This window comes from Hypoxylon fragiforme (assembly GCF_022984875.1).
Source record: "Hypoxylon fragiforme strain CBS 206.31 chromosome Unknown GGS25scaffold_3, whole genome shotgun sequence".
Classification (NCBI taxonomy): domain Eukaryota; kingdom Fungi; phylum Ascomycota; class Sordariomycetes; order Xylariales; family Hypoxylaceae; genus Hypoxylon; species Hypoxylon fragiforme.
Window position 1 is genome coordinate 301,122 of NW_026054758.1, and position 23,736 is coordinate 324,857.

At 47.5% G+C, this 23,736-nt stretch overlaps 4 protein-coding genes across 4 annotated transcripts; 2 read left to right on the forward strand and 2 right to left on the reverse strand.

Moving 5' to 3' along the window:
• Positions 1 to 843: 843 nt before the first annotated feature.
• Positions 844 to 3,076, forward strand: GGS25DRAFT_479432 (actin family). The gene is made up of 7 exons (XM_049260016.1): positions 844 to 1,036; positions 1,144 to 1,166; positions 1,255 to 1,482; positions 1,538 to 1,584; positions 1,638 to 1,724; positions 1,779 to 2,612; positions 2,668 to 3,076. Exons 1-7 carry the CDS (start codon positions 1,002 to 1,004, stop codon positions 2,731 to 2,733), a joined length of 1,320 nt encoding a protein of 439 aa, XP_049118472.1. The 5' UTR covers positions 844 to 1,001; the 3' UTR covers positions 2,734 to 3,076.
• A 4,313-nt stretch (positions 3,077 to 7,389) lies between these two features.
• Positions 7,390 to 8,960, reverse strand: GGS25DRAFT_160112 (uncharacterized protein). Its single transcript, XM_049256487.1, has 2 exons — positions 8,854 to 8,960; positions 7,390 to 8,798 (listed from the first exon to the last, which is right to left on the reverse strand). Exon 2 carries the CDS (start codon positions 8,590 to 8,592, stop codon positions 7,489 to 7,491), a length of 1,104 nt encoding a protein of 367 aa, XP_049118473.1. The 5' UTR covers positions 8,593 to 8,798; positions 8,854 to 8,960; the 3' UTR covers positions 7,390 to 7,488.
• A 3,985-nt stretch (positions 8,961 to 12,945) lies between these two features.
• On the reverse strand, positions 12,946 to 15,379 carry GGS25DRAFT_518999 (cobalamin-independent methionine synthase; the record flags this gene model as incomplete). Its single annotated transcript, XM_049263626.1, has 3 exons — positions 12,946 to 15,015; positions 15,077 to 15,234; positions 15,307 to 15,379. 3 exons carry the CDS (start codon positions 15,377 to 15,379, stop codon positions 12,946 to 12,948), a joined length of 2,301 nt encoding a protein of 766 aa, XP_049118474.1.
• Positions 15,380 to 17,680: 2,301 nt separating this feature from the next.
• GGS25DRAFT_160197 (uncharacterized protein) lies at positions 17,681 to 21,524 on the forward strand. Its single transcript, XM_049256488.1, has 2 exons — positions 17,681 to 19,642; positions 19,697 to 21,524. The coding sequence occupies exons 1-2, from the start codon at positions 17,989 to 17,991 to the stop codon at positions 21,271 to 21,273; spliced, it is 3,231 nt and encodes a 1,076-aa protein (XP_049118475.1). The 5' UTR covers positions 17,681 to 17,988; the 3' UTR covers positions 21,274 to 21,524.
• The last annotated feature ends 2,212 nt before the right edge of the window (positions 21,525 to 23,736 follow it).

Sequence of the window (23,736 nt, forward strand, 5' to 3'; positions counted from 1 at the left end):
GCTAAGAATAAGAATAAGTATTGGGTTGAATGATGAAATACGGTGGTGGAGTGATGTATGTAATGTATGTAGGTGAAGTAGGTGAAGTAGGTGAAGTAGGTGAAGTGAGTGGAAGTGAGTAAAGTGAGAAGGCAAGATTGTTAAAGACAATGCAACTGGCCAGTATCGAAGTTTAAAAAACACCTACCTGCAGATGGAAGAACCAAGATCGTCCTTTCCTGAGCAAGTGGAAACTGCCTGATATTGAGAATTGATAAGGCGCCCAATATACGAATAAATTATATGGATATGAGAATCGTACCTTCCTCGTTTCTCAGGTTGGTCCTTCCCTTCAGTAACCTTTTCTAGGTCTTTTTTGACTGTATTAACTTAAAGAGTCTTGTTTCAATCAAGACACAAATTCGAATATCACTATCCATGTTGTTGACTTATAGTTGATATAGATAATATTACCTAGGAAGGTAGGCAGGTAATCTCTTAGATTTTATCCATGATATCCTCTGAAGATCGTCTATAAGACGAGGTAAGACTTGGGATGAAGTCAAAGTCAAGTTCAAGACTTTGCAAGTGGCAGGCAGCTGTGGGCCTAGATGGGATGTATTGTACCACGCTAGTACAAAGTTATGTAAGACACATGTGCAACCTTGAAGACCAGGATCCATGTACTACCCCCACATGGTTCGAATGACAGCCACCGCTCACTCACTGCACCTGCCAGCAGTTCCCAAGTCAACCATCTTCAGCAGTAGCTACATATCAGCCACAGAAAGCGGGGAACAGGGGCAGTTGAGCACAGCCACCTTTTGGCTACGTTACCCAAGTACCTAAACCTCACGATAGGCACGTAATTTCAACTTTCTAGGCCGTATCATTGTCAGCCAATTTCCCCAACAGCTATCCCGCGAGCTTCCTCTTCGATACTATAATAAAGCCTTCCTCCTCTAATTCTCTGCCTTAACCTTTCTAAATCAGGAAGCTTGCGCAGCTTCTCTCTCGACATAATGGCGAACCAAACCCCTGCCGTTGTCATGGACAAGTATGGCCTCTTTCTTGACCCCGCAACCAATAGCTGAGCTACTCATTTGAGACATATAAAGCACATAATGAATTTGGAGGTGATGCTAACTCTAATGTGATAAACAGCGGCACGGGTTTCTCAAAGCTTGGTAAGCAAGCTCTTCAAGCTCTTTGAGACGTCTCCTATTGTTGTGCCAACTACGGCCTTATTAACCCACCGCTCCTTTGCGACAACAGGTTTCGCCGGAAACGATTCTCCCTCCTTCGTCTTCCCGACAGCGATAGCTACGAAAGGCCCCGCTGGAGGTGCTGGAGGAACCGGATCGGGTCGACCGGCCGTGGCAAACAAGCCAACTTTCCTTACAGGAGGTACCGGCCCTGGCGGTAATTTATCGTCCAAACGAGGCACCGAAGACTTGGACTTCTTTATCGGCGACGAGGCCATTGCCGCTTCAAATGGGCCGGGTCAGTGCTTAGCATCTGACGAAGTTATCCGAACAGGATGTTGACGTTAGCATAGGTTATGGGCTACACTACCCAATTCGACATGGTCAAATAGAGAACTGGGTATAAACTCCGAACCCACTACCCTCCGATGCAATACTGATACTCCCTTTCAGGACCATATGGAAAGATTCTGGTCAAACTCTATCTTCAAGTATTTACGTGTCGAGCCCGAAGACCACTACTTCCTCTTGACCGAGCCTGTATGCAACAACAGCAATCATAGCCAGCACCAGCCGCCCGCTAACATATAACAGCCTTTGAACCCTCCCGAAAACCGAGAAAATACCGCCGAGATCTTCTTCGAGTCTTTCAACTGCGCCGGACTCTACATCGCAGTTCAGGCCGTTCTCGCTCTTGCTGCGTCGTGGACATCCGCGAAAGTGTCTGATCGCTCTCTAACAGGTACTGTTATTGATTCGGGCGACGGTGTCACTCACGTCATTCCCGTTGCCGAAGGCTACGTGATTGGATCGTCTATAAAGTCCATCCCGATCGCCGGTCGTGATATAACCTATTTCGTCCAATCTTTGCTACGTGACCGAGGCGAGCCCGACAGCTCTTTAAAGACGGCCCAAGAAATTAAGGAAGAGCACTGCTACGTATGCCCAGATATTGTCAAGGAATTTTCGAGATTCGACCGAGATCGAAGTCGATTTGCCAAGCACGTTGTTTCGCAGCCAGGTGGCCGCCAAGTGACCGTCGACGTGGGATATGAGCGATTCCTAGCCCCTGAAATATTCTTCAACCCGGAAATCTACTCCTCCGACTTCCTCACGCCGCTGCCTGTCGTTGTTGATGGTGTTATCCAATCAAGTCCGATCGACGTCCGAAGAGGGCTATACAAGAATATTGTTTTATCAGGAGGCAGCACGTTATACAAGGATTTTGGGCGAAGATTGCAGCGTGACATCAAGCACTTGGTAGACGCAAGAATTCGTGCTAGCGAAGTCCGCAGTGGAGGAGCCAAGAGCGGTGGCTTGGAGGTTCAGGTTATCTCGCACAAGCGACAACGGCATGGCCCATGGTTTGGTGGCAGCTTATTGGGGCAGACCCCTGAGTTCCGATCTTATTGCCACACCAAAGCAGAGGTGAGTAAATTTTGATTCTTCTACTTGTTTTTAGCCAGGGACTAACTCGGAGTAGTACCAAGAATACGGACCTGGTATCGTGCGAAGATTCGCTCTACTTGGTGGGCCAGGTGGTTCGTAGAAGCGGATCGATAGGACCGACCCCACGATATCAGATAGACAGGAATGGCAAAGGGGATGCAAAAGTTTAACGTATATCCGAAATAGTGAAGCAGGCAACTGTCAAAATCATGAGCAAATGATAATGCCTTAAATCATGTACTTGTTTGATTCTTCGTAGTATTGGTCTCCCATGTGCCCTCGATTCAGAAAAGACGAAGAGGCCTCTTATATTGGGTCTACTTATCAAATTAGTATAATCGTTTGTTTGGTTTCAACATGTTATCATTATATTACAGCACATGTCGAGTTCCTATGTATTACTTGCCTAGTTATAAACGTTTCGTATCAGATATAATCTATGCAGGTTGATGTAGACTAGCTAACAATATAGCACGAGTGTTCATATAACCAAGATCACCCGCCACAACAGTCAAAGCTGAAATCAACGTTGAAATCAAAGCAACTACTACTCCTCAGGTGTGTGTGTTTGCAAGAAGAGAACAAGTTAATTATTATTTACCGGTGTTATATAGCGCCAATGAAATAACCGTGACAAGCTAACCTAGGTGAATGACGGGAAGGGGTAAGGGGTATTGTCTGGGTAGGACCCTGATACTTGGAAGTTGAGACAGCAAATAAATGACCTGTAACGCGCCATAACTATACATATATCAACATTAACATGTAACTACCCTAGGCATATAGCGGCACCTTACTTGAAGTAGTCGTGGCCTTGGAAGTTACACGGAGCTTAATTCAGTACTATGTAACTCTTGCCTTCTTCATATATAGTACATACGGTACCTATCAGAAGTCAAAGCATAACCAAATAACATTTCCCCCCTCTTCATGAATCACTACTATGCATGTCCCTTCTCTCCCTCAACACAAAAGTTCACGACCAATTCATTTCTATCACAACACCAGCCAATTCATCTTCACTCCTGTATCACTTGACCAAGAACCATCCATTCCAGACAAGCATTTTACAATTGATTACTCTACCATGGTTCTTGATTGATCATAACCCCTTGGGTGATGATAGCCAGCAAGGCCTGATGGAATATTCTCATCCCTGGCCGATCAATTACCCAAAGGCCATGCGTCATTTTCCCTAAGCACTCAGCCACCCAGCGTGTATTGTATAGGCTCTACACATGTCATCAAATGTGTTGAGATGCCCTCATAGGACGACCTCCATCATGTAGCGATCTTGAGCCTATAAAGCCGCGGGGACGTTGTGAACAGTGTCGCCACAAGTAAGAATAACACCAAGATCGTACGGGCCTTGGAGTATCAGAGCTGATCCGAGATACGTCAGATACACATCTGTCTGGATTCGGCCCGTCAGCTGTATGGTGGTGGTACAATCAACAAATGCCTCGAAGAGCCAACCGCAGCTGCAGCTGCTTGGCTTCTTCGGGCAGGCCCACCAGGTCAATGGGGTCAACAGTGACAGCCAGTTCATGTTTGGCCAACAGCCTGGCCCCAAGCCAATTCGACTTTGACTTCTCTGACCTTCAGTAGTGAACTGGCCGGAATGGAGTTGGATAACTAAGGGGGCGAGGCTAATCGCCTTGGGCATAGAAGCACATGCATGGAATTCGAAACCGCCCATATCTTGTGCTTCCGTCATCATAGCCACACCAGAAGCAAAGTTCGACGGGCTATATACAGAGGGACTTCCAGACACGCGATGACAGTGGAGCAGCTTGTAGCTCATGATGCTGAGAGCAACACGCCAAAGAACAGATGGTGATAAATACCAAGCACCAAGAGGATAAAGAACTTGCCAATGACCTAGAGGACTTCCCCGCCAATAAGCGTAAATAAGACACGACTAGAATATCCATGTCGGGCGTTGTACCCACGGTCTAGTCGCCAGGCTTGAAGGATGTTCATACTGTTTGATGGGAGAGGAACTATTTTGCTTGAGAAGATGCACCTCCAGAGATAAAGAACATGGAATCTCTAATACTCTTCGCATTCGTCGCAGCGTAATCCATTACTACTTGTGCCTCTCTTGGCATACGACAATTTCAATTTCAATTTCAATTCTGTCGTGGGACGCTCGCCAAACGAGGTCAACATCTTAGTATCATCCAAAGGTTACGATTTACTAAAGCTCAATAGGACTCTGTGCTCTCACTCCCACTCACAATATCACCCCACCTATTCTTCTATTCCACCACGTACTCGTCCAATGACTGAATAGTTAGAGATCCCGCCAAAATTGGGCGGGCGTGCTAGAGGAGAAAATTCAGATGACGACTTCCAAAGTATCATCGAAGACATTAATGGGAAAATTGTCCGCGCAGTATATACCAGAGTCGATAGGTTGACATGCGCGATAGTCCGTGAATTTAACAGTACAAACAAACAAATCCAAACCCTGGACGTATTGAAGGTCTCTATGCAGCAAAAGATGGACGAGCAACACCAGATAATCCACAGACAACTACAGCTTATCTAGTATTCTAACAATTTGTTCCAAAGGACAACACCAATAACACCAAACTCGATCAGATTGATCATCCCCATTTCAGGGACATGTTCCTATGGGCGTTCCAAATCCAACACAAAGAAAAGGAAAGGAGCCTGAAAGGTAGTTACGACCATTGTTGTTGAACCCACCAGCCCCTTTTAGGATTGTGATCTAGACATGGGATTCACTCGGCGAATGAAAGAGATAGCGGAGGATACCTAGTTCGAAATGGACAGAAATGACTCTTCAGCCTTTCATTCTCATGTGATGGTAAACTACCCAAACCATCAGATTACGACAACACGTCGGGCTTAGGTATAATGGCTTTCGAGGTAGAAAATGGCTATATTGCTGTTGCGTGAGCCATTAGCCTCACGAGGGTAGCCTTCGGGCTGCCTATTTGGCACTTCGCCAGCTATTGTGGAATTCACCAGACGGCACGAGAGATACTTCCGATAACACATAGTCAACACTCAGTAGCACCAACTCTTCCCCCCAACAACGCCGGCGTTGCGCTTGCAAATACTGCAAGTGCCCAAACTACGCCCAAGCGCGCGTTCCTTCGATCATTTATACCGACAATAAGCCTCTAACCTTTTTCATGACCTTGTTAGGACATGGATGGACGTGGCCATGGACGTGGATAGCCACTCCCGTGGCTATCTATAGCTGCTGCCATGTAGGCATCTCCATTGCTGCTGCCGCAGCTTCCTGAACCTTATCCATGCATATATAGCTAGCCTGAGAGGTTGAGAGCTTCGTTCTCTTCCTCTCTTCTTTTATATATTCCATTGACGATTGACTGATTGAGTCCCATCAGACCTCTTCGAATGTGGAGGGTATTTATGCCCGTCGGGCGAATGAACTCAGACCTCTAAACATACGAATTGTGTTCATGAAGGGAGAAAGGAATAGAGTGGCCGATGCACTCTCCAGGACGGTGTTTTCGTCACTGGATTGTATCCAAGACTGGTCCAAATTCGGCCATGTGCATCCCGATAGCATATAGGCTTGGAAAGATGGGAGCAGGGGCTACGAAGCTCTTTTACGAAGCTTACGACATGAAGATAGAATATTTCTCATTGAACAATTGTCATCAGTACATTCTCATAGAGTATCCATTTCTTCTCTGCTGGAACCGTACTTGAGAGAGAGCTGGAAATGGTCTGATGCCGAAGACGAATACACTCAACTACGTAGAGACAGGCTTGCTCCTGAACGTCGTGGGACGGACGCATGGATAGGAGTATTAAAGGTGCTGGGAAGATTAGATGATTTCCCCGGTACGCATCATCTTGTCATCTTCTATAAGTCCGACAAGACTCTAACAAAGCTAGCATCACGACGAGTCACACAACAGAAGTGCCCTGATAATTGTGCCATAACTCTTGATTGCGAAATAGCTTCGTCTACCGACACACTAAACTACCATCACCACCACCAACACTTGCATACATATGTATACACACGTACACACACGTACATACATACAAAAGAATTGAATAAACGATAAAAAGGGGGGTCGCCGTCTACGGCATCGCATCCACGTCGCGGACGGAAAGGGGAGGAAGGAATAACAACAAAAAAGCACCGCCCGCCGCACGCGGCGAGCTCATAAAAGTAGGTATGGCTGAGTTCACCTGGGACTAACCAACCAACCCATCCAAATCACCCACCCAAAACCAAACCAAACCAAGCCATAAACCAGAAGCCAACTACCTAACCAACTAGGCTTTCCATCCGTACCCCATATGCGTTTTTCTCGCTTTTTCTTTCCTCATGCTAAAAACAAATCCGCTCCTTAGGTACCCCTACAGCTGGCTGCCTGGCCAGGAAGAACGACGAAGAACTAAATGCGGTAGACCAGCCAGGGCAGGGGAGGGACGGGATGAAGGGGGACCCCCAAAGAGGATAGATGAGGCACAAGCAACGCTTTTTAGTAATGGGTGAGGTAAACGAGAAAATTGATTGATATATGTATATGTGTACAGAGAAGTAGGTTAAGTAAGTAGGTAAAAGTAGGTTAGGTATGTTTGTGGTAGTTGGTGGTGTAGGTATACGTATTTGTCGTGCAATCATCCCTCGTCTCATGCTCTCTATAATATGAATACTACAAGGTGTTTCCTCTTCTTTTTTTTATCCAAGAAAGCATCGTAGTTTTTTACAGAAGCGTGTACGTTGCAAGTTTCTTTTCACTCCGTCCAGCTCCCTCGTAAATCTAATCTCCTAGAAGAGATCAAACTAGGTTACCTAGGTTTCAGGGAGGAGAGACTTTTTTCACAAAGTCATTTATCGGAGGGTGACGGTGGGGATGGCGGCACCGGAGGGGTACGTGGGCGCGGAGCCGTTGTTGCCGGTGGGGTAGGGGACCAAGGTGGCGGTGGCGGTGGCGGTCACATCGGCCTCCTCGGGCGGGCAGTCGTCCTCCTCGCCTCCTTCACCTGAGCCGGTCGTGCTGGTGCCGGTGCCGGTGGGCTTGGCCTCGCTGACGGTCGCGGTGGGGGTGGTGGCGACGGCAGGGGTGCTGGCCTCGGCGACGACGGGGACGGTGGCGGTGATGTACACGGTGCTGGCGGGCTGGGTCTCGGTCACGGTGACGGTCGTGGCGACGCATTCGCCGGAGTTGTCGTTGTTGTTGTTGTTTTCGCTGGAACCGGTGTTGGAGCCGGTGCCGGTCTCCTGGGCAGTGACGCCGGTGGTGGTGGAGGACTCAGCGGGGGTGACGGTGACGGTGCGGGTGCCGGTGGAGGTCATGGTGGTGGTGGTGGTCTTCTCGTCCTCGGCGGTGGGGTAGCCGCCACCGCTGCCGTTGCTGTCGACGCCGGCGGTGGACTCGGGGACGGGGACGGCGGTGACAGTGACGAGGTGCGTCTGCGTGGACTTGAGGGTGGTGACGAGGATGGAGCGGGAGCTCTCGGGCCCGACGGTCATGGTCAGGGTCTCGTCCACGACGCCGACGGTAGGGTAGACGGAGACGCCGGGGGCGGCGGGGCCGGTGGCCTCGGGAGAGACGTCGCTAACGCTCTGGGTGGGGATGGCGGTCACGGTGCGGGTGACGCCGGTGATGAGGCCGCTGCTGTGGTCGCCGACGACGGCGCTGGAGACGGACTCGATGGCGGTCACGGGGCACACCGTCGTGGTCAGGTCGATGACCTCGGTCACGACGGCGGGGCCGGTGCTGTTGCCGGTGGCGGCGGGGCAGTTGGTGACGGTGGGGGCGCACGAGGTGATGGTGTGGACGGTGGTGATGGCGACGGTCAGGGTGGTGGAGCTCTCCGGGGAGGCGGTCTCGTTCCGGCGCCAGTAGGGGTTGTGGAAGTGGCGCGGGTGGTTGTTGTAGGTGGCTGAGGTGACTCCGGCGAAGAGGCCGAGGGCGACGGTTGTGGACTTCATTTTGAATCTTGTGTGTGTACTTGTAATCTCACAATTCTAGTAGTAATCCTTTTGCTCTTTATTCAATAAGTCTTTGATCCTTCGTTGCTGTCTGTCGAAAGAGTGGACGTATATGCGAAGCAAGTACGGTTTTTATGAATGAGTGAGCGAAAGTCGATTCCGCGAAAGCTGCTGCCGTTTTTTGAGAAGAAAAACAATTGGTGGTGCTTAGAAGAATAAGAAGCTGTTGGGGAGGGGAGGGCTTTTTTGCAAGAAAGGGACCTTTTTTGAACCGACAGCGGTTTGAATGTTAAAAAATAAATGAGAGACTGGAGATGAAGACTTTTTTGTTTTTGAGAAAGAGAGAGAACAACACGCAGATGGCGAAGAATTAAGGGAGGAGAAAGGAAGAGAGACATATGTTCGCGACTGGGAGGATGGTGAGCCCTTTTAGAGACTCCTCGCGGGCTCCTTTACCTTGGCGGCTAGTGTGGGATACTACACTACATGGACTACATGGACTACATACTACATAATACATAATACATACATGGGCTACATATTACTTACATGGTAAGGATGGTGTATGTCTTTCAAGCAATAACTATGCTGCTCTAGGTTAGTTAACTACTGCTCAAAGTACGGAGTAGTATCAAGATACATACATACATAATACATTCATCCCATATTAGCAGTACTAGGTACCCCCCTAGCCCCCCTCATCATATTTTAGTTGACGGACAGCGACCTAACCTAGTCAATTGAGGACTGGCTGTGACTCCACTGACGATGGTCGGCCCATAAGATGGCGAATTGGCGAGATTGATCTAAGCGGGGGGGGGCCTGGGATGAGATGACCAGGATGGGATGAAGGAGGAAAGATGCTTATTATGTACAGTAGGTAGTTAACTATGTAGTACGAATCTACACTACGAGTAAGGAAAAAGAAAGGAAGCGAATTACGAGCATTCAGGCACTATGTATGTATTAACTACCCCTGAGCCCCACGTACCAAGCCATTAAGCCTCTTAAGCAACGGTTTAACTAGCAGCCAGCACCAACGCGACACCAACAGAAATACACTACTACACTACACTGCGCTACACTGCGCTACATAGATATCCCTGTATTGAACCCCCCTGTATGGCACCCCTGTCTGCTAAGACGCAGGTACGACATCGTGAAACCGGCAAAGAGGCCAATGGGAGTTCGAGGAAGAGAATACATGTGTACATATGTAGGTGCAGAACCTGGGAAAAGTCACCGAGCGAAGCTAGGCAGGCTGGAGGGACTTCGGGAATGAAGCACCAACTTTGAACTTTCAACTGTTCAACATACATGTAGTTATGTAGCTATGTAGGTTAGTTACATGCTCAGCTCGTGCGACAACAACCCATAGTGGCCGCGTCGCACATTATGTAGCTGGATGCCTACATACCCTACACAACAGGCCTAACCTAGTAACTTACATGTACATGTATGGTGGTAATACATCATCGGATCTTTGAGTCAAGATGGAATGAATATTCTCTACTTTAATACATACATAGTTACTTACTTTAAAATACTTCTCGTAATCTGCACAAGGTTCTTCGTAGCGGGATACACACATGCCCATGTTCTGCTGGTGCGATGTAGCATTGTACCGTATTCTTTTTCTTCAGATGATGGGCGATCGATACCGCTCGATTGAGTTGATGATCTGCGATGCAAGCGCCATACTTTTTTGCGAATTTTATATTGCTTGGATATTACAATTAACTAGATATAATAGTGCCTATGCTTAGGTAGACTTGCCAACTGTTCAACTTCAATCTCTCATTTATTAACTTACCAGGTGTACCTAGGCAATGTTGGGAGCAAACATGTAGGTTAGAACGCCTAGGTACCTACGGAGTAGTTATGTGTTGCCGGATTGCAATTGATTGATGGCATGGTACCACGAAACCATCAATTGCGTCAGTATCACCGTTCTCGTGGCTAGCCATGGATTGTTAACGTTTTGTGGAAGTTTGGACGAATGGTGGAACACACACACACACACACACACACACACGTCGGACGGGCATGCAGCTTTAAGGTAAGCGGCAAGGTCCCCAGGGGCCCTTTTTCTCGTGAGAACGAATGCTGCCCAGCCCCGGTGTGGAGTTTGTGTGCTCTTCTTATGGAAAATCCGACCTATCATCGGCCGAATAGGTACGAATAACTAGGACTAAAACTATTCAATATTGCTACTAACATAGTAACTATCCGTATGTATTCTACACCATGTAACGGTCCCGAAAGCTGAAATGGCATCGTACTTCCCGACTTAGGTAGGAGGGAATGGCTAGTGGTAGGTATTGGTCGAGAAGGAATCCGCATGGGATATTAACACGAGTACATAATAACATGACGCGCCCTCTCAGTTCAGTTCATTCCAGCTCTGGGATGCCGCCAGTTCACTTAAGGGCGGCTCGTAAATTCCATCTAAAATTTTTTTTCTCTCTTTTCTCTTTCTTTCTTTTTTTTTTCACTCTAATATAGTGATATAGAAGAAAAGGGATGGAGTCGCACTAATCTACCTTATGCGGTGACGGTGGTTTGAAAGTTCTAGACCGAGGCAGCAAGCCCAGATTTCAAATTTTCAACAAAAAAAGAAAAAAAAGAAGAAAAAAGATACAACGAAAAAGATAAGATACTAATTATATCAAACCTCAAACAAAACGTCCCTTACCCATGACGCCACCGCTGTCCTGATAATCATATGTAATCGCCAGCGGCAAGCAGGCTGGCTACCTAGTATTATGCGTACCTACAGAATATTCCATGATCCTTGAGGTGCGGCTTACCAGGAACTACATTATACATAGTTAGTTAGTAGGCATCATTAATAATTTAAGCATCAGGTCAACATCCTTAATCCAAAGCCTTCTTTTCCTTGATTTATAGTCTACTTTCCCGTGCTCTGTGGCGTTGGTTATACAAGCCTTGAACTTGTATGTAGTAGGTATGTATGTAGTATGTACGATTGATTAAAATTGCTACGCTGCAGAGGAAAAGAATGGCATGAATCTTGCTTGCTTGGCTTCGATACATGTTCAGATTACATTGTAGATCGTTCGTGCGTGCTGCTGCACGTGTACAGCATGCAGTTAGATGCCTAGGTACAAGCCTGTCTAGTATGCAGTCCACCACCATCATGAACATAGCTGGAGATACTGTATCATGCTGTGTATAGCGCCTCCGCCTAGGCAGACTCCAGACTCCAGAGTCCAGACAGACATCTAGTCATCTACACCACACCGCTTGGCATGAAATCCATTTCGCTTCGGTCATCCGTTTCCAGAGCGAGCACTGCCCTATTTTCTTCTTCTTCTTCGGAAGCAAGTTGCCTTAATAAGAAGAATGAAACTCGTCTTAGGAAGCTAGGGATAGGGCTGTTATCTAAATCAAGGAAAAGTCAAGTCAGGGAAGTTCGGGGAAAGGAGAAGAATCCATTGATTGAATTAAAAAGGAACCGCTTCCTTCAGTGGACCCCTAATGCTTATTACCTAGGCAGTGGGCACCCTAGGTAGTAGGTACTAACATTTGGTGCGCTACACTAGTTGAGGTACCTAGTACGTAGCCGCCAGGGTTAAGGGGCTGCCCGACAAATGAAAAAAGTCGACAAGTCCACGGGCTTGTTTCACTAGTCCATCGCCCAGCATTTACGGATATAACGCTTGATGCCTTGATACACCAAACTTAAAATTCTAATTTCGAAATGCCAAGTACATTGTACATCATTGCCAGCACCGGCACATCATGTGATATTACATTCATGGATACTTAACTAGCATCAATATCAATATCATGTTCGGAATAGATAACTATTAAGTAGTAACCTAGGCAAATTACCCATTCTCACTCATATTTACTTGTCACATTCAACATCATCTCAACAAATGCCAAGTGTTTCTAGAAGATTTTATTTCTTCCTAACTATTGCCCAGTTGAATTGGACTAGCTACCCCCTATGTCGCATTGAATTGGATCGCGAAGATATTCCCGCTCCCCCCTTTCAAGCAACAGGGAAACCAAATGTCAGAAACGCCACCTACTCCCCCCAAAGTCCGGTTGATGGACTTATCTGGTATAATTCTTTTCCGCCCTTAATATGCCTAATGTTGAATGCTCCCGATCCCCGCCAGTCTTTCCTATGGAACTTTTGATTTGGTATAGATCCCCTTTGAGAACCCAGCCCTGTTAAAACGCCGATGTTGAAATCGATTAGATATGCAGTTCCCACGGAAATGTTAGGCAAGACTTCAACTCCCCCAACTACTCATGCAATTATCATCAACTTCGTAAATAAAATTGAGAAACGATGACCTCCACTCGACGAAAAGTCATCTATTTGTTGTACTTGGCACGGAAGAACTTGGCCGCGTTGACCATGTTCACCAATGCCTCCTTGGTCTCCTTCCACTGGCGGGTCTTGAGACCGCAGTCAGGGTTAATCCAGAGCTGCTCAGGCTTGAGATACTGAAGCATCTCCTCGATGCGGTCCTTGATCTCCTGCTCGCTCGGCACACGCGGCGAGTGGATGTCGTAGACACCAGGGCCAATGTGACGAGGGTACGCCTCATCAACGAACACGCTCAGAAGCTTCGAGTCCGACTTGCTGTTCTCAATGGACAGCACGTCAGCGTCGAGCGCGGCAATGGCGTGGAAGAAGTCCTGGAACTCAGAGTAGCAGAAATGCGAGTGAATCTGAGTGGAATCCTCAACACCGACAGTAGAGAGCTTGAAGGCCTTGACGGCCCACTCAAGGTAAGCCTCACGCTCCTTGCCGGCTCGGAGGGGCAGACCCTCACGAAGGGCAGGCTCGTCGACCTGGATAACATCAATGCCAGCCTTCTCAAGGTCAACGACCTCGTCACGTAGGGCCAGGGCAAGTTGCTCAGCCTGGACGGACTGGTGGACATCATCACGAGGGAAAGACCATCGCAAGCATGTGACAGGGCCAGTCAACATACCCTTCATGGGTTTCTTGGAGACTGACACGGCGTACTTAGACTCCTTGACAGTCATAGGGGCAGGGCGAGAAATATCTCCGACAATGATCGGAGGTCTCACGCAGCGGGAACCGTAGCTCTGGACCCAAGCGTGTGTAGTGAAGGTATAACCATCCAGACGCTCACCGAAGTATTGAACCATGTCATTTCGCTCCGGCTCGCCGTGGACGTAGACATCCAGCTCAAGCTCATCTTGGATCTTGACATTCATATCAATTTCCTGCTCAATGAACTTGTCATATTGAGACTCGTTAAGCTCTCCCTTGGTGAACTTGTTTCGCTGCACTCGGATCTCCTTGGTCTGGGGGAAAGAGCCAATGGTAGTGGTGGGGAAGAGAGGAAGGTTGAGCTTCTTCTGTTGTAGCGAAATTCTGGAGGGGAATTGAGACTTGCGCTCGTAGTCAGAGGGGACAATCTTGGACTGCCTCTCCTTAACTTGTGGGTTGTTTGTTCGCTTCGAAGTAGCACGAGCGTTCATGGACTTGGCGTTAGCCTCGAGAGCTTCTCGGACTGAGGCAGGCCCCTCCGTGACAGCCTTGGCGATGACAGCAATCTCGATTGTCTTCTCAGAGGCAAAGGAAAACCAGTCAGCAATCTCGGGGTCTAGCTTCTTCTCACTGGCAAGTGTGTGGGGTGTGTGGAGGAGAGAGCTGGAAGTGGCAACAATAACACGGTCCTTTCCCAGCTTCTGGATAGCAGTCTCGGCAACCTCAATGGCACGCTTCAAGTTAGTCTTCCAAATGTTTCGGCCGTCAACGACACCGACAGATAGAATGGTCTTGGGACCAAGGGAGCCCAGGACAGTGTCTAGCTGTTCGGGATTGCGGACGAGATCAACATGGAGAGCGTAAATGTCCTTAGGGACGAGGTCAAGGTTGTGTACGATATCACCGAAGTAAGTGGTAAAGACAAGCTTGGGAATGTTAGCAGCGATGCTAGCCAACTTCTCATAGGCGGGCTTGAAAGCAGCCTTGGTCTTGGCAGGCAGGTCATAGACGAGAACAGGCTCGTCAATCTGGACCGTCTCGGCACCAGCCTCCTTCAACTTGGTCAGGAGCTCCTCGTAAACAGGCAGAAGCTTGCTGAGGAGGTCAATGGGTTGAACGGTTTGGCCACGGTCGGCCTTGCCTAGGTGTAGGAAAGAAACAGGACCAAGTAGAACAGGTCGGGTAACAATACCGGCCTCCTTGGCCTCGAGGAACTCGGCGACGGCCTTAGGGCTGGCAGCCAGCTTGAAAGTCTGGTTGTCCTGGAGGGTAGGCTTGACGTAATGGTAGTTGGAGTCAAACCATTTAACCATCTCTAAACTAGGGACATCCACGCCACCCTTTTGGTGACCACGGCCCATGGCGAAGTATTCATCGACACGGTCAAGGTTTGCGCTGGAGTATCGCTCGGGTACGGCCTAGCAAGTTCCATGTTAACAAGGTTCATTATAGTCAGGAATAAGGATGGAAGAAACTTACACCGAAGTCCTGGATGTGGGAGAGGACCTGGTCATAGAGAGCAAAGTCGTTGCTAGGGATGACGTCGACGCCGGCATTCTTCTGGATGTTCCAGTGGGCAAGACGAAGACGCTTAGCCTCAGCTAGGAGATCAGCTTGGGAGAGGTTGCCAGCCCAGTCTAGAATGAAATATTGATATTAGCAACTGATTTTACGAATACCAGCATGAGAAGTCCGGTAAGGCAACTTACAAGCTTCAGTTGCCTTCTTTAGGTCACGGTTCACACCCATGCGGGGGAAACCCAGAACTGCAGATTGGACCATCTTGACGGTGATCCGGGGTATCTGGGGAAAGAGGGATTTTCTGTTGAGAAGGTTCAGTCAGCAATGAGTTTTCTAGCATAATGGTTTCTACGAAGAGGTGGTGACAGTTGGACCTACAAAGAAAACAGGCTGTTATTTCCAACTCTCTAGTGTTTAGAGAATCAGGATAATCGAATGGTGGGAATAACAGTCGAAGGGAAGAGGAAGAGGAAGGAGAAGGAGAGGGAGAGGAAGAAAGAAGGGGATCTGGGAAGGAAGAAGGATTTAAAGGGAAGTAAGCAGAAAGTTTAGCGGTGTAGAGGGGTTCTTATGGGAAGGTAGGAAGGAAAGCAAAGCTCAAATCGATGTGAAGAATTCAATGGATGAGGGGTTAATAATTTTTTTCTTAGCTGTCGTGCTTGCCTTCCTTCCACCACCCCATTACCAGCTTTCAACATTCTTACCTAACATAAGCTACTACATAGGGTTAGTATGGATGTACATGAGTAGCACCTAACCTGGCCAACAAAATGCATCCAGGGTCCGAAAGCGGGGAGCAAATTACTCCATTTGTTTCCTGACGTTCCTCGAATCAGTTAGTAACTTTCTAACTGTGCCGTTGCTGCCTCTACACTTATTGGCGTTAGCGGGATAGATAAGGTTCTACGGTTCCAAGTTCAAACTTGATGTGATGTTCTAATGGGCCCACGTACTTCTCTACTCCTGTCCGTGGATGCACATGCATTCTGAATTTCTGACATGATTCTGTACATTCATCATGATAGTACATCTAGTCCGTCTGATTTAATATTTCTAGTCCGCCTTCTGTCGGACGTTTTTATATACATACCCTAGGTAGTTAGTACCTACCTGGTTAGCACGCACATGCAGGTATGCCCTATAGGTTTGTTGCTGCATCCAGTGGTGCTTACAATAGTTACTAGTATCTACTTCAACTTGTTCTCTATGCATTTTTTTTTATTTTTCTCTCCATGGAACGGAGTTGGTGTGTGGGACTCTGATGTGATCCGTGGATGACGAGCTTTTCATTGGACCACCCTCCTCAAGCCATCGACGTACCTAGCACTAATGTACTCGGGGTTCGGACGACTACCAGGCAACATTGAAAAGGATGAAGGAGACCCGCAAGAAGTGATTCGCCGAATCGCAACGGAAGATGTCCATGTTTGTTTCTCCGGGCCACGCAAACATCAACCATTGAACACCAGGTATGGATGCTTTTGTTGTATACAGCCTTAGGTAAGAATCGTGGAGTTGATTATGTAGATCGTGGGTTAAGTACTATTACTACTACTAGATACATGCTACTAATACTATGCTACGGTAGTTCACTATCCTTGTTTGCATCAATGGATGCGACCATAATCTATTCCGCCGCTGCCCGAGCCAAGTTCCTGGACCAGGGCCATCACCGTCGTTACATTCCTCATATTAAGGTCGTATTAGCTTATAGTTTATTCCCGGACTAAACTGCTATTAGGTGCTAAGTAGCTTGCGAGTTCAACACTAGAGGCATATCCAGGTCACCGCCTAACAGCCGCACTAACATCCATGATGTGACTACTGCAGACCAAGTAGCAATTCCAACAGTCTAGATGCTTGGCTTGAATTAGTGGATTTGCGGGATGCTGAAATAACACATCACAAACTTCTAGGTTAGGCTCAAGCTGCTTTAAGTCCATACACATGCAATCCGTCTCAAACTAATCACACTAACTAACCTTTGAATGATATTTTGGTTCAGTTATATGCTAAAGTTTCGATATGTTCGTCGGGGAGGTCTGTCATAATGCTCACCAATCTACCATCTAGGTGCCAACTTGGAATGTCTACGTTCAGGATTACTCTTGAATGGATATTTGTTGGTATCAGAAGTATGAAATGAAGGTAATAAAGCCAACGTTCAATTGATAATTGGATAGCGACAGGCCTACCTGGTAATAGATACCTACAGGTTATGTCTATACTATAATGACAGCATGCCCTGAACATTCAAACCTCCAGCTATAAACATTTGTGAGGTTTGTTAAGTCTAGATCACATTCTTCGCTACATATGAGCAGTTGATGCACGTGTGTGCATAGTATATAGAGAAAAAGCAGTCCAAGGACGTAAAGCTAGACGCTACTTGTAATTCAATCAAGGCAAGTAGAAGGGATAAAAGGAATTCCATATTCAAAGTTCTATTAACAGGTTCGTGATGTCCCATCGCAATAGTTGGTACACGTTAGGAACGCTTACTTGAGAAGGGGCAACTTCAAAATACATACCATGTAAAAATATACACTTTACTCCAAGATGGCAATTACTACCTGCTGTGTAGAAATTCAGTTTCTTAGCCCTGTCGTGGTCTCGAAAAGCTCAAAGACAAAACACGCTCACATCTACTTCCCATGTAATACCTAGGTAGGGTAGGTCTCCAGCTTCGCCATAAGGTTGAATGGTTTGACATCAAATGTATCAAGTCGTTTCTTGATATTGAAGGCATCGACCTTCTGTTCAACTTCTCGCCAGATAGATGGCTGTTAAGTCTTTCTTGGAAACCCATGACAACACTACCTAGATATCATAAAAACTGGCAATTCATCTTCAATTTGTGAATCTCGAGGATGTCCTTTTTCTGTTGCTATCATGGGCGCAGACGGATGACCTGCCGAGAACCTCACCAAGACGCAATCGAACTCCCAGCTCAACCACCGCCCGTAAAACTAGTCAAACAACCATTCCACACATTCGAACCCGAATCATCATCACCTCCAATCTTAACAACCCAGGCCCCGTCATTATTACGGAGCTCGATAGCAGAAGCTACAGTGGACCCAGCTATCCTAGAAGTTGATGATTCCGACGACGATGAGCCTGTGAGGAGTGCCAGGAACTCTAGCACGGGCACGCTTGGGGCTATCAAAACTCGGCTTATCAGACGTCTATCTCAGAAGTCCGAGTCCAAGAGACATTCACAGCACTCTCTTGGTACAAGCGACGAAGAGATTGCAAGGAGAGCCGAACTCAAGCGTCTGATGCACAAGAGGATTCGAGAAGAGCTGAAGAGCGAGGAAGAACAGGAAGAACGAGAAGAATCGAGTAACAAGATTGATGGCCCTAGCAAAGCGAAACCGGATAATTTCACTAACGTTGAGTTACTCGGTAGTGGGCCTCGAGACAATATAGAGTTTCCTGCCTCAGTTGTAAACGAAGTCGGATCTAGGGACCTTGGGAGTGCCTCTCCGGATCCCGCGCCCCCAGCACTTCCGATTAGTAACTCACAACCAAGAAATTCCTTACATCGAAGTAGTTTCCCGGGTCCAACCCATCGGTCATGTGAGAATTCTACTTCAGATAGTCACGGAGCTCTTAATGAACGAGGTTCAATGCCTCAATTTCCACCTTCTCCCCAGCTGGCCCCAGCCCATCTATCAGACTTGCATGGCTCCGAGTCTCCCTGTTCATGGCGACTCTCTTACAGTGCCGAACAGCTTGCCAATTATCTTGGAGTTTGTGACGACCTCAGGTTCAACAAGGAGTCTGATCATTCTGATACTACAAGTCAGAAGGATACAGTCAGCAAACAAGACAGCAAGCATGAGAGCAAGTATGATAATAATGTTAATAGAAGCTCCTATAGCGACCGAGGATCAACAGAGAACCTGAAACATGAAACTGAAGTACACCAGCAGCAAATAGCGTCGGATGACCAACAACATGCCCCGAACGACGACGTATTGAGTCAGGGAGACGTACCTAATGATATTCCTCCCGACACAGAATCTAGCCAGGATTCGCCGCTGGAAATGTGGTTACGGAGCCAGGAGTTGCAGTCAAGTCCGGCTGTATCGAGTAGAAAGACTAGCAACATGATTCTGGAGATGGTCCCAGAGAGTTCCAACCCGGAACGCTCATCATGCCAAAAGGGAGAGGCTAGTAAGCATCAGAGCGACCCTAACCCTCTGCCCACATCACGCAATACACCACCAGGAGCGTGGCCCTCGTTACCTGCTTCTCCCATGGGTACGGATATCGACCCAATTGAGTTACCTCCCGGGTTTGACCAATTACAGCATCCTATGAAGGGGACTGATGACCTTTCTGGCGATGTGGTTCAGAACACAGTAGACTATGTGCCGAAAGCTTCGTCTCACTATACATCTTCACGATATACCACTAGGCCCAACAGCTGCCAGGCTGCAGAGAAGGAGCCACGTTTAAGTTTAGCCGAGTTTGTAGGAGGGCAGAAAGCTATACCTCCAATCCCAGGTATCAATCGTGAGTTCATCTCTGGTAGAAACGGGCTTCGGTAACGCCTAATCATTGCATTAGGCCTCAGATCCCCAAGTCATACGACAGAAGCTGCGAACTCGGAAGCTAGCTCGTATAGAACCGCTCCCATTGAATCACCAACGGTAGCAGTGGCTGTGGGTGAAGTTCGACATCAGCAACGCCCAATAGTGGATGTATGTTCGGTAATAGCATCGGATACGGCGAGCTTCAAGCTGAGGGAAGCTGAGCTCAAGTCTATTGCGAAACGGTTTGGAGATGCCCGTCTCCGCCGAGATACCACGTCACCAATTGTCAGCAAGTTTCGCGAGGAGTTCAACGAGCCCCGGGCTTCAATAATTAGCAAGAAGACTCTATTTGGTAAATTCCATTTACCGATAGTCAAGAGAACAAAGTCTTCGACGAAAGATATCCAAAGCTCTAATACGCTCGATGGGAAACAAGAAAACAAGGGAAATCCCGAGAAAGACGTCGTTGATGGAAAACTGGGGGTGCCACCAAACCTGGGCTGGACGTCTGGAGATATGCAAGCTTCCGAAGGTTCACAGAAACGGAGGAGTAGGCGCAAGTATTTTCCCGATACTCAGCACCGAGAGACACAGCAAGAGCAGGAATGTGCAGAGACTGCTCAGAACGGCCAAGTGCAAAGTACTTCAATTGGTAAGAGTCGCTCTGGGCCAAAACTAAGAATAGATCATGGGCCTACTCTTAAACCACCAGGTCGTCTCGAGGACGATGGTAGTCAGCAATCGGATATATCGAATAGTGTTTTGAGGGAATGGGTAAACCTCATGAATGGGGAAGAATCACAATCTCAAGTAGAACTAAAGGCAGATACTGAAATTAGAGGTCCTCGGAAGCTAAAGACACCTCCGGCGTCGTGGGCGAAGTGGCCATCGCATACACGCCATGAACGAACGGGACCGGCGGGAAAAGAAGACAAAGTGATTCCAAGAGACTTTGCAGTCCGGAAAGAATCCAGTGGCGATGAAACAACATGGTTTACAGATAAGCCAAGCGAATCGGCGAAGAAATACATCACCCCTTCATCTCGAAGTCTGTCTGCGCAATTTGGTAAGGCGATGAAAGGAGGCCTGAGTAAAGTCGTCCCAGTGACTCTGAATCGCGACGCAAAACCCTCAGCGGACTCAGAACGTAGCCGCCAAAGGTTTGATGGCCATTTGGAGTATCCCGAACTCGAAATTCTCCCCATGCAGGGAGGTTATAAAGAGCTACAAGCACTTGAACAGCAAATCGGCACTATGAAACGAAGGTCTGTCCCCGCAGAAAGTCAAATATCACGAACCAGCCCCGATCAAGCGAGAACACCATTGAGCTTGCGCCTTGCCGAGCAAGTTCAAAAGATGCAGGATGCACTATCTGGGGATGATTGCCAGTGTAGCGAGGGCGTTGACCTGACTGCACCTACAGGCTCTCCTATCACTCCTAAGAAGATACTTTTAACTCCCCCGGGGACCTCAGAAGCGACCGACTATCATGAAGCATCCGAATCCCATATCGGTTATGAGGATTGTGTACCGAAGCACATGCTGGAAGATGAGCCTCCTGCAGACAATGGCATAGCAGCGGCGAAAGACCGTCATACGCGAGAGGCATAGTATAATCTAGTTAAGGCTATCCCGTGGATAATTATGACTACAATGATACGCATAGGCACTCCTGTTTAATACATTGATATGATGAAGGTATAATATATTGTTGGAATGGTCATGATGGGCAAAGACGTAGTGAGTCCGGAGTGGATGGGAATAGGCCGTTTCTAGTCGAGGAAAGTTGGCGTCGATGGTGGTAACATTTGTTAGCTGGAGATCTGCCGGCGATGTGAGTATAATATGTATCACTATCCGGGTGTGCTGAGTTAATTAGGTAGTCGGGCGACCGAGGTCTATAACAGAGAAGCGTTTTATAGTCGGTCGCATTGGTCCACCGCTGGCATTGACGAGTAACTATTGTGGATGTGAACGCGAAGAGAAGACGTAGTTATCTGCATACTAACACCACCGCATTTATGACTGGTCTGTGTTTGAGCCTTGGGGTTCTGAGCCTTTTATAGCCGGTAGGTCAGCTTAAGCGGCGCTGGCTTCTGCGCGGGTAGCCGTTCTACGTAATTACTCGGACTATTTGTGATAGGTAGGTACAATACAACTTGAGCTTTGATGATAGGCAGAGCGGTACAATCATGACTATCTCTACGTATGGTTTAGTAAAAACGGGAGGAGGACTTTTGATGGGAATGGGAACTGTTACGGCACATGGGGGATCGCTTGTCTAGGTACTACTGTAGGTAGGTAGAGATAGCCTTAACCATCTGTAATGTTCCAATGTTCCTTGGCTTCCGTCTTGTGGCACTGCGTGGCTCAATTGGGCAGATTGATGCACCTCGGCTTGATCCGTGGCAGGAACGAAAACGAAAGAGTGTAACTACTCTTCATGACACGTCTCCGTGCTCCAATAAGTGCCGATGGGATGGGATGGGATGGGGCCCAATGGGATGTGCCCCATACGATCTTCTGGTAAATCTCTCTTGTGCGAATAGTTACCGGTACTTGGGTTTTTTTTGACGCACTACATAGTTACCTAACTAATAGGAAAAACGCTCGAGTACATAGGTATGCATATGTAGGTAGGTAGGTATGTATGTATGTATGTATGTAGATTACATTACCCAGGTCTTGGAATGATAGGGTTCCCAGGTACGACGATGGGAATTGGCCTATACAAAGTGGTAGAGTGTTCTGTACCTACATATTTTGGATTTCTTGTCATGGCGATCTGCTGCCCGGCTGGCTAGGCACACATGTGGTGTAGCTTCCCCCTCCCCTCCCCACCAACTTTTTGCTTCCGCCCGTGGTGATGTCTTCCCTGGATACACATCATTCAGGGGGGGAATGTAGTAGTGGTTCCCTTTTCCTCGTGGTCGGTGGGTTTTGACAGGCCAATAGAGAGCGTCTGCGGGAAATGGAGCTGGGTGGTCATGTATATCAAAAGTGGGAATGGGGGGTTCCGTTTCCCAATGAGAATACCGTAGTGTACATACCCAGGCACCCGGGACCGGGTTAACGTCTTCCTAGGTTGGTAGTTACCTGGTAGGTAGGCATGTAGGTTGGAAGGGACAGGTTCAGGTTGTGCTCGCTCTAGGTTAACTAACTACCTAGGTTAGGTAGGTATGGTATTGTCGCGCGAACAAATAACTACCTAGGTAGGCAGCGGACCCAAAGAAGCGGTACAGCAGCCTATTTACTACGTTGTATGTAGTTGTGTAGTTAGTTACATGTTCTTACGTAAAATTTCCGAGCAACTCGACGGACTGTCGACGGACGGTCAATCGCATCGTTTTGTTTTGTCTGTCGCAATGATTTGACTTTCTGACATTTGACATAACTATGGCAGAACTACTTTGCGGGGACTGGAAGGGGAAGGGGAAAAAAGTGACAGCTCAGTTTTCTTTTTTGGTGCGATGGAGTTGAGTGATCGCAAAGGCTTTCCCGGTATTTGGTAACTAGTTATTACTAATTTGCCTACCTAATAGAGAATGGTTTTACATGCACCATTGCCAAGATGAAAGATGCTGTATTTATCATCTTTTGATGGGCTGCGGAAACGATGAGCGATGATGAGTAAATAATAATTGATGTGATTTTTTTTAGTTTAGCAGACTACGCCGCCGCAGTCGTGCCGAGGAAAATAGATTCTAATGGTTTCTAGTGTAGGCAACTTGATGAGATCGCGCAAGAAGCCTTGGCATGGCTCGCAAGTTGTTTACCTAGCAGTTTAGGGGGGTAACTATTTTCGTTTTTAGTCTCGAGGCTAGTAATGCCATTTTATGCTGCCATGCGCTCGGGCACATTGTTCCGAGTAATGGCGCGCATCTTGTTCTACACTAAATAACTATTCGGAGCTTTTTGGCAAGTTTGTTAACTGTATCGGTTGATTGGAGGCTAAAGACATGACACCCCTCATGTAGGTAATCTTCCTTTCTTAATGTTTACCTGATTCTTAATTGCTCACCAAGAATACTTCATATACCTGATTCTTATCATATTTAACCTCACCACTGGCTA

Excerpts from the sequence above, each read along its gene's own strand:
- GGS25DRAFT_479432 (XM_049260016.1), top strand. The coding sequence starts at position 1,002 with ATGGCGAACCAAACCCCTGCCGTTGTCATGGACAA. Across the intron at positions 1,037-1,143 it reads CCTGCCGTTGTCATGGACAA|CGGCACGGGTTTCTCAAAGC; the intron begins GTATGGCCTCTT and ends TGTGATAAACAG. Across the intron at positions 1,167-1,254 it reads CACGGGTTTCTCAAAGCTTG|GTTTCGCCGGAAACGATTCT; the intron begins GTAAGCAAGCTC and ends TTGCGACAACAG.
- GGS25DRAFT_160112 (XM_049256487.1), bottom strand. The coding sequence starts at position 8,592 with ATGAAGTCCACAACCGTCGCCCTCGGCCTCTTCGCCGGAGTCACCTCA.
- GGS25DRAFT_160197 (XM_049256488.1), top strand. The coding sequence starts at position 17,989 with ATGTCCTTTTTCTGTTGCTATCATGGGCGCAGACGGATGACCTGCCGA. Across the intron at positions 19,643-19,696 it reads TCCAATCCCAGGTATCAATC|GCCTCAGATCCCCAAGTCAT; the intron begins GTGAGTTCATCT and ends TCATTGCATTAG.